This window comes from Nasonia vitripennis (genome assembly GCF_009193385.2).
Source record: "Nasonia vitripennis strain AsymCx chromosome 2 unlocalized genomic scaffold, Nvit_psr_1.1 chr2_random0007, whole genome shotgun sequence".
In the NCBI taxonomy this organism is placed as follows: domain Eukaryota; kingdom Metazoa; phylum Arthropoda; class Insecta; order Hymenoptera; family Pteromalidae; genus Nasonia; species Nasonia vitripennis.
In genome coordinates, this window is record NW_022279614.1 from 1758897 (window position 1) to 1772902 (window position 14006).

At 37.8% G+C, this 14006-nt stretch overlaps 1 protein-coding gene across 15 annotated transcripts in view; it reads left to right on the plus strand.

Annotated features, from left to right (window-relative positions):
* LOC103316186 (endophilin-A) overlaps window positions 1–14006 on the plus strand; it is a 541748-nt gene that overhangs the window by 442938 nt on the left and 84804 nt on the right. For all 15 annotated transcript variants that reach the window (XM_031925198.1, XM_032601554.1, XM_032601552.1 and 12 more), the window contains one exon: window positions 9516–9608. In XM_031925198.1, the coding sequence (XP_031781058.1) occupies window positions 9516–9608 (93 nt within the window). The remainder of the gene's footprint in view (window positions 1–9515; window positions 9609–14006) is intronic.

Here is a 14006-nt window from a genome sequence, read left to right on the forward strand (position 1 = left end):
ATAAACAAAAATGATGGAGTCATCGTTTTTGTAAACAACAATCTAGTCCAAAATACGGAAGTGGTAGAAGCTGGAAGAATTAGGATAATAAATACTAGGATAACTTTAAATGATAAAAGCGGTCTTGAAATATCAGCGTTGTACAGATCACACGAGATACCGAAAACGGAGTTTATACTAGACCTTAATAATTATTTAGTTTATAAGAAAAACGTAAAAAATCACTTAGTGATAGGTGATTTTAATATTGATCTACTTAACTGTGATCATTATAGTCAAGATTTCCTGTGTAATTTTCTCGATAAAGGATATGTTCCTGGTTTTGTGGGTATTACAAAAGGGGTCATGTATTGACAATATTTTCATTAAATCACATAACATAAACTCATGCACATACAAACTTAAACTTGATATAACAGATCATTATCCGACATTTATTGCTGTAAATAAGTTGAAATCAGTAACTAAAGAGCCATATGTATTCTTAAACTACAAAAAATTAATAAATGCTGCTAACTATAAGAACTGGAATGAAATATTGTCGATAACTGATCCAAATTTGGCCGTTGAGAAACTGTTAAATGAGATCAAACTATGCGTTGAACTAGCGAAAACAAAGAAAAGTGCAAAAAGGCACATTGGTAGGAAAAAATGGATCACTGATGGAATAATTAGGTCATGTGAAACAAAAGAATTTTTATATAATTTATGGCAACAAGATGTGCGAAATGAACAACTAAAAGCAGAGTATAAGACCTATGTTAAAGTTTTGGATAAGGTTATTACCGATGCCAAAATAAAATATGAATTAAATCTTGTACAAAAAAATTCCAATAACCCGAAAAAACTTTGGGAAATAATAAATACGAAAATCGGGAAAGCGAAAAAATCAAATGATGCCATAAATCATATAAAGATAAATAACCAAAAAATTACGGACAAATTCAAAATTGCACAAAACATGAATAAATTTTTTTGTGAAATAGGTAGGAATCTGAGTGCAAGTATTGTTAAACCAGTAAGTGCTGAACTTAAGCTCCCGGCCATGAATCCTCTTTCGATTTTTATGAAGCCAACAAGTAATACGGAAATAATAAGCATAATCAACACACTGAAACTGAAAAATGGGGGAGTTGATAAAATAAATGCTCTAAGTAATAGTCAAAATTGATGGTACTGAGAGTGATAGCTTAGTAGTTAACACTGGTGTCCCTCAAGGTACAATCTTGGGACCGCTGCTTTTCATTATATACATTAACGATATATTAAAGGAGATTCCTTCTGAGTCAATAATTTCGTATGCAGACGATACTGCTATAATAGCTTCTGGAAATTATTGGTTAGAAACCCAAGTTAGCATGAACAAGTTTTTATCTATGATAGCTGAGTGGCTGGCTGTAAACAAATTGTCATTAAATGTTGGAAAAACTATGTACATGACATTTGGAAGTAGTGTTGGGAGCGTTCCAGCTCAAATAAATGTAAAAATTTTTGATAAAAATGTAACTAGAGTAGAAAATATTAAATATTTAGGGATTGTCTTTGACAGCAATCTAAAGTGGGACAGCCATATTCAATATATAATTGATAAAATTAAATACCTAGTATATATTTTTTATAAAATTTCTAAATACATGCACACAGAGACACTCAGAATGATCTACTATGCTTTCTTCCATAGCGTAATAAGCTATGGTATTATAGCGTGGGGTGGAGCATATAGTAATTGTCGAGTCAGATTACAAAAGCTTCAGAACAAAATCTTAAGAATTGTCAATAAAAATAATTTCCTAGTGAATGATAATCCATTAAATATAGGACAACTTTTCGCCCTAGAATCTCTGAAATCACATTACAATGATCTGAAAGACAAATATTTAGCATCAAATAGTGTTACGAGAAACAAAAGTATTATTATAACTAAAACTAAAAAAAGGATTAGTAATAAAAATAGCTTCATGAAAGCAATTAATGTTTTCAATGAGCTTCCGAGTGATCTAAAAGCTTTGAATATAGAAAAATACTCGAATAAGAAACTTATTAAAGCGTGGATAAAATGTAACTGTTAAGGTCTAGAATTATAAAACTGTTATTGTGGCGCGTGCGCAACAAATTTTGTTAGAATGATCTAAAGTGAATGTACATAAACAACAGGATATAAATAGTTTTAAGTTTTAATTTTAAGTATTATTTTGTATTTTCTTTTTTGTAACCAGGCCTGCCAACAGGTACCTACGTGTACCTCTACAGGATTACAGGTATGAACCTCATACCTTGTACATTTTCTGGAATAAATAAATAAAAATTATATATTTCTTGGCTGAGTAATCACCACTAATGACGGTTTATGTCGCGTTGTTGCGGCCTATAGTTTTAAACTTGTTGAACGCCGACATCACTACTGTGTGCTCTCTCTTAAATAGATGTGTTCTTATCTAAATAGTTCTTAATTCTGTTACTATAAGGTTAAATGAGATTTATATTTATGGAGCAAATTATATCATTCTGTGCGTTAAAAGTATAAGCTAATGTATTTTAACGAATTAATAATTTTAAGATTTTCCGTAAAAGCCCAGTAGAAAGCCCAATATGTGTGTGTGTGTGTGTCTATATATATATATATATATATATAGATATATAATTTAGTCTAGGCATGGTGTACCCTACTGAAAAAAATCAGATGATAATCAACTGATAATCAGCTGATAATCAGCTGATAATCATGCCAAAACGTCAGCTGATTATCAGGTGATTTCGGCTCAGTATTTTTAATAAAGCTGATAGTTATAAATATACATTTATGTGAGATAAAATGTTGATGACAATCAGGTGATAATCAGGTGATAATCATTCAAAATTTGTAACCTTTAATATTATAAGTTATTTATTATAAGTTGTTTAAAATAAGCAAAATTTATAATTTCACATAATGAGGGCCAGTAATGGTGTTACCATCAGGATGATAACACAAAAACTCTAGCTGTGAGCTCCAAAATTTTTATTTTTTAACAATTAAAAAAAAACTTGTTTAAATTAAATTATTGAAAAACAAAAATTTTATCACCTGATTATCACCTGATTATCATCAATATTTTATCTCACATAAACGCATATTTATAACTATCAGCTTTATTAAAAATACTGAGCCGAAATCACCTGATAATCAGCTGACGTTTTGGCATCATTATCAGCTGATTATCAGCTGATTATCAGTTGATTGTCATCTAATTTTTTTCAGTAGGGTAGAGTTTAAGTGAAAAAAGTTAGTTCAAGTAAGTACGAGCAAGTATGTGTAATATCAGGTTTTTTTTTAATTTAAGCTAGGCGTAGTGTAGAATATAGCATATTCAATATACAGGGTGACCCAATTTAAACGGGCACCGCTCATAACTCGTCAGGGACAGCCACAATCGAAAAAATGGTAGAGACCAAAGTTGTAGGATATCGAAGGGGCAACCCGATGGTGACCTTGGATTTGACCTTGAACGCGTTTTTCAAGGTCATTTGAAGGTCAACTTTGGATTTTTAAATAGGAACCCCATTCTTTTATTGCGGGAATGGAAAGAGCGGTAAATTTTACGTTCAGAATGGTATGTTCGGTTGCGGCACTGAAGGTCATCGCAAGGTCATGCAACCAGAATGAAACCCCGCCTACGTAATTCCTCTAGCAACGCCAAATTAAAAAAATTGGTAGAGACCAAAGTTGTAGGATATCGAGGGGACAACCTGATGGTGACCTTGGATTTGACCTTGAACGCGTTTTTCAAGGTTATTTGAAGGTCAACTTTGGATTTTTAAATAGGAACCGCATTCTTTTATTGCGGGAATGGAAAGAGCGGTAAATTTTACGTTCAGAATGGTATGTTCGGTTGCGGCACTGAAGGTCATCTCAATGTCCTGCAGCCAGAATGAAACCCCGCCTACGTAATTCCTCTAGCAACGCCAAATTAAAAAAAAGTGGTAGAGACCAAAGTTGTTGTATAGGGGGGGGGGAGAATTGTGACCTTGAATTTGAGCCAGTCCTACAAGGTCATTTCAAGGTCAAATTATTTTTTTTCAAACTTTACTTTTACTTTGTATCCGAGATGAAATCCCTTCTTAGATGTTCTCTGTCCAGCGGCCAAGACGCAAATGAGCCCTCGCTAGCGTCCAAACATAAGTCTCGCTATTCCCCGAATGATCCCTTCCGACGGTTAACTTGCGAATGACTCCTCTAGGTGGTCGCCACCTACCTACCCGAACTCCTGATGTGCGAAAAATAAAAATGGCTCCCGAAATAAGCCTTTTAAAATAAGTCCCGCGCTCAGTCTTGCCACCGCGACTCCGTCGAACCTTCCCCTACGACGCTTAACTCACGAATGATTTTCAAGCAGGCGCCCCGGCCCCGCGCCGTACCTGCCGCCCGAACTTTCGATTTGCAAAAATAAAAATAGCCTCCGAAAATTGTCGAAAGAGTCTCACACTCGGCCTTCCGCCAAAAATATTAACGAAAATTTTTATTAACAAGCCAATCATCGATACAGAAAAAGATTAAGTAAAACATCGAAGTATTGTAGAAAAACGTCAAAGTTTGATAAAAACGTAAAAAAAATATTAAATGTTTTATTTTTAAAAAATCATAAATTGATAAACCGTAATGCCAAAATATGAATAGAATTTTACAATAAAAAGCCATCGATACAGAAAAAGAAAAAGTAAAACATCGAAGTATAAAGTAAAAAAGTTTTTATATTTATTTTACACACATTTATTATTTGAATCAGAAATAAATTGCATTATGTTTTTTTAAATAACGTTGTTGTTTTTCCATTTAATTTATTCATAAATTATTATTGTTTTAAGTATACATAGATATACATACATACGTATGTTTGTATACATATGCTATACACACATACATGTAAACACGCATGTTGAAAATACATATGTATAAGCAGAATTATAAAGTTTGTAATACATACCATGTCGTCACACAGATTATACATACAATTACTGGCAACAGTTAATATAATTATTTAGTGATAATTCCACTGTATAAATATTTTAATTCTATTAGAAATATTTTTGCAGCAGAAATTGGTAGGTACTTAAATTTTTTGCACTTTTCTATTAGATAAGTAATAATAAACAACCAACAACACTAAAAAATGTATGTTCATTATTTAAACTTGTACAATATGTAAGCTGTAAAATATTGTATTTAACACGATAATAATTAATTAATAACATACATATTAATATAAAATATTGCATCTAAAGTTATGTTAATGTAAAAAAATTTTTATCTAACGTAACAGAATATTTATTATTGTTAACAAATGAAGATTGTACTTTTTACATCATTTCATTTAATATTAAAAATAATACGAATATACATTTTCTATTAAAATTTTTGTATTAATGTCTTGTATAAAAAAAGTTCTGCAATACGTAATGAAGGTATTTCTTGAAGAATCAATTTACTTAAAATTAAAAAATGTTTGATATAATTTCAAGTCATAGCGATTATTCTAGAAAATATTGTTTAAGAGCTAAATATTCCGATTAATTACCCATATTTTAAATGTATGTATAAGTTTGATTTCACTTCATAAAATTTAATAAGTTAAAATAAATCTTTTACTAAAATACAATTTTAACTATTTTATAAGTTATCTATTAAAATTTACTTTTAACACTTTTGGAATTACAAAATATTTATTTATTATCTATTTCATAAAAGCTTCCTAATCAATAAATTATTTTATAATAAAAAATTAATAATTACTATTTGCAATTAAATAATTGTTTAAGTAGTTTTTTATTTATTATTTTTTGCAGAAAACAGTCTAAGTTCTAGTAATGCAGTAGAATTTTTAAATTTATTTAGATATTTATCGACTTCAAATACTAATTTAAGAATTGAAAATATGTGATTTGAGTCATTTTTTTTATTTTTGTAATATTTATAATCTAAGTAAATATGCCGGACTATAGTCGAAGCGAAATTGTTGATATTTTATTGATTTTGGGAGAGTGTCGAAGAAATTATAATGCAGCAGCACAATTATATCGGAAGCGTTTCCCAAACAGAAATCATCATCCATCTCGAAGTACGATCCAGAGAATTGAACAGCGAGAGAGGCGAGGACCTCAAATATCACGACAACGTCATAGAGTAATGACTATCGAGCGAAATGATCCACGAGTATTGGTGGTGCTTGCTATGATTTATTTAGATCCTCATATTTCAATTCGACAAATAGAAGTACGATCTGGCATCCCGAGAGAAACAGTTAGAAGAATAACAAGACTCCATCGTTACCATCCATATCATATTACTTTGACCCAAGAGCTAACAGAACGTGATTTTGAAAGAAGGTTACGATTTTGCCAATGGGCACAGGAAAGATTGCAAAACGAACCACATTTTTTCAGGTACGTCATGTTTTCCGATGAAGCCACTTTCCATAATACAGGTCAACTAAACCGACACAATTCCCACTATTGGTCCATTGAAAATCCTCATTGGACCCGTGCAGTCGATCACCAACATCAATGGAGTCTTGTAGTATGGTGTGGTATTGTTAATGGCTATCTAATTGGACCTTACTTTTTTGACGGTAATGTTAACAGAGATAGATACCTCCATTTTCTGACAAATGAATTACCAAATCTGTTAGAAGATGTTAATATACAAACCAGAATGCGTATGTGGCTTCAACATGATGGTGCACCTGCGCATAGAAGTTTAGATGTTCAAGATTTTTTAAATCAAATGCAAAGAATCATTAATACTTGCAGAGGCATACCAAGGCATGTGCTTCTGTCGACTGTTGGAAGCTTTGAGCGAAGAATTCAACTATGTATTAGACATCATGGAGGGATTTTTGAACACTTAATTAGGTAAAGCTTAAACTCTATTTATAAAGTGATTTTTTCATGGTCTTGCCTTCATCTGCCGGTGTCTTCACTTCTTGCCTTCATCGGCCGGGCTATGATTCTTGCCTTAATCGGCCGGTGTCTTCACGTCTTGCCTTCATCGGCCGGGCTATGATTCTTGCCTTAATCGGCCGGTGTCTTCACGTCTTGCCTTCATCGGCCGGGCTATGATTCTTGCCTTAATCGGCCGGTGTCTTCACGTCTTGCCTTCATCGGCCGGATCAAAATGGGACCTGAAAATCCACCCTGCTACGTCCTCGTCGTGGGTCCTGGACATCAAGTTTTATAATGATGACAAAACGCAGGAAATGGTACGCTAAATGATTAAAATCTTTTCTTCTATTTTAAATTTACTACTTCGTTTAAAGTGCAACATTTTACACGCTTTCAGGATCCGGAGTCGAAAAAGTGGGTGCTGTTTGAAAAAAAATAATTTGACCCTGAAATGACCTTGTAGGACTGGCTCAAATTCGAGGTCACAATTCTCCCCCCCCCCCTATACAACAACTTTGGTCTCTACCACTTTTTTTTAATTTGGCGTTGCTAGAGGAATTACGTAGGCGGGGTTTCATTCTGGCTGCAGGACATTGAGATGACCTTCAGTGCCGCAACCGAACATACTATTCTGAACGTAAAATTTACCGCTCTTTCCATTCCCGCAATAAAAGAATGGGGTTCCTATTTAAAAATCCAAAGTTGACCTTCAAATGACCTTGAAAAACGCGTTCAAGGTCAAATCCAAGGTCACCATCGGGTTGCCCCTTCGATATCCTACAACTTTGGTCTCTACCATTTTTTCGATTGTGGCTGTCCCTGACGAGTTATGAGCGGTGCCCGTTTAAATTGGGTCACCCTGTATATAGTGAGTTTGAGTAAAAAAAGTTGATTCAAGCAAGTATGACATGTAATATAAGGTTTTTTAAAAATTTAGGCTAGGCGTAGTGTTATTGTATTATTGTTATTGTGTTTATAGAAGATATATCAAAACATATGATAAATATAATTAAATGTAATAATCAAAAGTTATTATAAAATTAAAAAGTAGATCAATTTATATATTTTTCAATATGTAAATAGAATCAAAATGTGTTAAAATTTTTGACTATTACAAACTAATATTTTTGAGAGAGAAAGAGAGAGAGAGAGAGAGAGAGAGAGAGAGAGAGAGAGAGAGAGAGAGAGAGAGAGAGAGAGAGAGAGAGAGAGGGAGGGAGGGAGGGAGGAAGGGAGGGAGGGAGGGAGGGAGGGAGCAGTTAATGTGCTTGGACGTCCGTCCCGATTGCCCTTGGAAAGACGGCCGGGGAAACACGGTTCAGGACTAGTCTGGTGGTTATCGGAAGGTGCCTCTCGTTATTTTCGATACAATAATGTCGATACAATCATATCGAGTAGTGTGCGCGATCAGAGCGGTGTCGGGACCTATCTAAAATCGCAGACGACCGAGACTTGCGAATACTATCGCGGTCAGAACAAGACTGGTGCGCGAGAAGCGCGTATGTTAGTTGTCAGGTGGCAACATAGCTAGTTGCCCAATTTGACTTTCTTTTTCTCTCTTGACTCCTTTGCTTTTTCGATACTTCTCTTTTCGTCTTCTTCTTGAACTTTCTCTCGCTCGTCTTCTCCGACAACTTCCTGGACTCAACCTTTGCTCTTCTGCTTCCTATCGCCTGACAGGGCGCCCGCGTTCTCTTTCTCTGGAGCTGGTACTTAGCTGGCTCTCTCTCTCACTACACTCCTCGCGCTCTCTCTCTCTTTGCACACACCACTCTGTGAGAATCCCACGCGCGATTCTCTCGATGCACGCTCGGCGATGCTACGCGACGCGACCCAAGAAGTTCTCGGCACAGACACAAGAAATAGAACTCGCGAACACATCTCTCCTCTTCGACGGCTCAAGGCTCAGTGGCGGGCCGTGCGCCGTGACTCTCAGACGCGCTCGATCTATCCCTGCCAATCACCGCGCTTCTTTCCCGGCCGTGACGGAACCGACGAGCTCGATGAGTCTGCTACGAGTCTGTGCACAGACTATTTTGCAGCAGAATCCCCTCTTTCCTCGAGTCTCTAGCTTTGCGTTCTGCCAATTGGCCCTTTTGTTGCTGCGTCCATTATGATGCAAACTCCACACTTGGTCTAAGAAAAACACACTTTACACCCTTGGTACGCAATATACTATTATCCGCCACACCATCTGATTTCGTCAGCAACGTTGACTCAAGTTGGTAAAAAGCCTCATTTAAATATTACCTTATAATGCCTTTTTGTCTGTATCTAAGAGTGTTGTACCCAATCTTCGACGATAGTTGAGTACCTTATGTAAAAAGCAAAGCGTACGGCTCATCATATGCTAATTACTTTAATTAAGCGTAAACTACCTTAATTGATAAGCAGATAATTTAATTTGCAAAATTCTACTTTTTTTAAGCGATTATTTTTCCAAAGTCATACATTTAAAAACGAGAGGCCTATCTTTTCCAAACAGACTAGATACTTTTTTATTTGAGTTTTTTTTTTTTTTTAATTAGTGAATGTAAATAGTAAATTTTTACTGTATCAACATTATAACTTGATGATAATTTATATTTTAAAATTGATAGGAGCAAGCAGAATTGGATCTCCGGTACCTAGTGATAGTAAGCGTTCGCAACTGGAGTTATTTTCAGCGGGTAATCAACCGCAATCAACAAATGGTAAATCACAGATACATTATTTCTTAAATAAATATTGCATTATTATATTTTGAATGATAACAATAGTTTTTTTTTGTCACTTGAACGGTGCAGACCGCTGGGCTTCGCAGAGTAAATATTGGACTTTTTCTCGTTTTTGTCAATCTTCGCTTATCTTAGCGTGAGGGTTATCAATATAGTCAACTTATCCATGATAAGTTGACTTAATAGTATCTCGTTATTTGACCTTAAATGCTAGTTTTTTTTCATTTAATGATCTATGTAGTGAGTAAGAATAGCTTGGTAAACCACCTGCCTTCCGCTTAAGGGATCGTGAGTTTGAATCCCATCATTGGGATCCGTTTCTATCGACATAGCTCCTAAACGTTAATATACAGAATAAAAAACATTAGTCCTACTGTGGTTACCAAAACGCCAGTATTTATTGATATGTTATCTGTACTCTTAATACCATATATTTTTACTGTTTGATATAATTAGCTAGAAAGCAGAATTATTAAGGTTCATGGTAGAATTGCCAGGAGACTTTGGTTATTAATAATAGTTTAATGAATTTATGTAATTTCTTCTGTGTGCATCGTCTTTTGTGCAATTGGCAACGGTTTAAGCCCAAGAAAAAGATGCGACAATGTCGCACAGTTTTGACATCTGCCGCGGGATTAAGCTTAAAATAGTATATGCGTTACAAAAAATATGGTGTGCACTAAGGACTAAGCGAGCTTTTGTCCTCGTGTGGTTGCAGTACCCGTCTGCGGCTCGTCAACGCCCTCGTCTTCAGCTCAGGCTGCAAACTTCACACTCGGTCTAAAAAAGTCCACTTCAGGCCCTTGGTACACAATATACTATTTCACGCTTTCATAAACAGAATGACAATGTATCTCTATATGTTTAGATTGATTTAAAAATACTCTATTATATTAAAATGTGTCTGGTAATCTCCGACTATAACTTTATCCCAAAAATCCTTAGGGGTTGGGATAAACCGGAAGTTGACCATCTCCTATCCTCTATTATATTAAAATATGTCTAGTTGTCTGCAGCTATGAGTTCACTTTATCCCTGAAACTACCCCTCCTTAGGAGTTAGGGTAAACCAAAAGTTGACCGTTCTCTTATATTATATTAAAATGTGTCTTGTAGTCTCTACCTATAAGTTTACTTCATCCCCAAAACTACCCCTCCTTATGGATTGGGGTAAACGAGAAGTTCTCTAGAAGTAAACCAAAAGTCGACCGGAAGTCGACCGGACGTGAACTGGAAGTGAATTGGAAGTCAACTGCAAATGAAACTGAAGTGAACTGGAATTGAATCGGAAGTGAACTGGAAGTGAACTGGAAGTGAACATTTCATTTTTATCAGGTATTTCTGCACTAATTAATTGTTTAAGTGATTTGCAGCATATAATTTTTTACTTTTTTTTAAACAAACGTCACATCGACCGTGAAGAATTGACGTAGAAAACTATAAAATTTTAATACATAAAAAAATCACGTCAATGTTGTTGCCAGTGATAAATAACTATATGCATAGATAACTTTTTTAATAATATAAAAATTTCACGTTGCTTACTAGATTATTATTATTATTATTATTACTATAAAGGGGGGACCACCAAGATCCCTGGCACTTAGGCTGTAAACCCATTGTACCACCCTTCGTCATGGCATCCCCTACGCAGGTGAGCCTGCCCTTCTCCAGAAGGTCAATATGGCTCCCGCGTCGAGTGCCCTAATCTCTTCATACGTTTACTAGATAATAATGAGACAATATACTAAATAAAATTAACTTTAAAAAAAGTAAAAGGTTAGGCGAGTTTGATATATTTTATAACGAAATTACAGATAAAAATAAATTAATCAAGGGCTTACTTAACTTAAATTTAATTTATATGTTGATCCAGTAGAAACAACTCGTAAGATACTTACTACGTAACTTGTCATGCCCTTATTGTACTTATGGTGTTTGTATCACGTTCTAATACATAAAAAGAAAATTTTAGTTGTTCACCAGAAAACAAAATGAAACGGGCATGGCAAGTTACGAAGTAAGTATCTAGAGAGTTGTTTATAATGGATCAACATATAAATTAACTTTAAGTTAAGTAAGCCCTTGATTAAACAAACCAATTTTTTGGACCAAGGCATCGAGATGCCAAGGATCCCGCGATCCCCTTTCCGTGTGAGCGCCACCGTGTGTTGGGACCTGACGGCGTGGGAGACGAGCTCGACTAGCTCTAAGGAATGGGTGGAGTATCGAACAGGGTCGTGGGTCATAAAACTCATTAAGGCTTGCTGCTGATATGATATGTCGTATTTATTTTTCATGTTCTCTCTTAACAACCACGGCAACCTGCCGAAAACCTGCGGCCTCTACAGTCCAGAGGCGCTACGCTGAATTAACCAAACTACTATGCGGCACGTCACGCCACCGAATCGAGGTCATCGTGAGTAAGAGCGAATTTCTACACGCGGCCCCGCAACGATTTTAATAATTCTAACCTCCTTCCGGGGAGATTACCCGCGCCCACCGAACAATCGACGCCACCGCCACGCTCGTCAGCGCGCCATCCGCCGACTTGTCGGTGCGGGCGAATACCCGCCTCGCCTCTCTGATCGTCTACCGGCCCCGACGACCAGCGCGTACGTCGCGGCGTATTCTCGCGAGTTATGCGATTTCCCCGGCCCATCAGACGCTTATTTTCCCATATACCGCGTCGTGAAAAACCCTCCTACTATAATAAATCCCCGAAAACCACTTCACGATGTGACGACCTCGATACGACCGCGCGACGACACACAACACTTGCCCGTCCTCTCCGCGCACACTCGTGTATTCTAACGGTTATTTAACGGAAACTCTAATAATAACTAACCTAACTTAATCGCTAACTTACTTACTAACGGTAGCTCGGTAACACACAGTAATCGGTAGCTGATAGGAATAGCGTGGGTAAGGAAACGATAGCGAGGAGGTACAATACTAGAGGAGAGCGATAGCGAGGAAATATGCACACTACATGGGTAACGATAGCGAGGAATTGTGCGAGAGTTAGAGCGTGAAAAAGACAAACGGTAGCTCGAGCGGAGGGTAACGGTAGCGTGAAAGGAACGATAGCGAGGAAAAACGAGAGCTTACAAAATTCGCAACAGGCGACGAGACCTCACGGCACTCGGCTCGCCGCCCTTGCCACGACCGTCAAAGTGCATTGCGTCGCACTAACCGTGTCACGACGCGTTCATCCGAGGCACAGCCGCATTAATTTATTCGCACGCTAAGTACACTTTTACTTACTTGCTACGATAGCGAGAGCAAAGGCGAGCTGCAATGGCGCACAGGTACAGGTGTCACGAGACAATGGAAAACCTCGGTGAGCAGCGCAGACGTCCTATCGGTAGCAGCGTTGCGGAGCGAAAGAGGCCGAGCTCTCGTGATGCGGCAACACGTGGCCGCGGGGCCAGCGCTGCGCGCGCTCCCCACGAGAACTACTCCCCGTTCTGCGCGCCTACTAGCGGCTCGACCTGCCACGTTGCGAGGTTGTCGTCGCCTCTCTACTGCGCGGCGCAAATTTTCCACTTGTAACGTGTAGTCGAACTGCCATGTTCCAACTCCCTTCTTCCTGGGGTGGAGGGGTTGCGCTGTAGTTAGACCCTTTGCTCGATGGTGGCAACCTGGTTGGTGGATGGTTGGTATCGTCCGGTTGTAGTGGCTTCCTCGCTGGCCCTAAATCGCTTGAACTTACTACGCAAGCTTGCTGAGTGAGAAGGTAATACGGGGTGGTAGGTTAAGGAATAATGCTTATTTTAAAATAAAGGCGTCTAGGTTAGTTGATTATATTCTTTATTCTGACCCTCATGGCATAGTTAACACAAAATAAAAGAGAACGATAACAATTTTATATGCGGTGTAAGGTGTGACGGTAGCTTAGGTGATTCGTGTAGGTGTGTATAGCGATAGGTGAGAGCGGTAGTATGTGTGTAAGTGAGAGTGTCAGGTTATTACAAAAATTACAGGTGTAGCGAGAGCGTGGGTATGTGATGAGGTGCGTAAGGGTAGGCGAGAGCGTGCAGTGAGTCAAGGTCGATAGCTAAGTAAGAGTCTCGTCAGTCGTCGTGTCGCGTCGGTCTTATCGCCGAGGGGGCAGTTGGTCCCGAGGGATGTTGGTGCCCCGAGAGGGGATGTATGGGCCCTGGGCTCGCCAAGCCTCGCCGTGGACGGGGCAGTCTCGGATGATGACGTTGCCCAGGCCACACCGGTAGCAGTAGCGGTAGCTGTGGCGCTGGCGGTCAGGGCAGCGTGGAGCTCGATGGCTGGAGCTTCCGCAGGCCCAGCACCCTGGCCGAGGAGCATTCACGAAGACCTGCCTGCCGTTGATGGTCTGCCACCCCGTGAAATTCTCGGG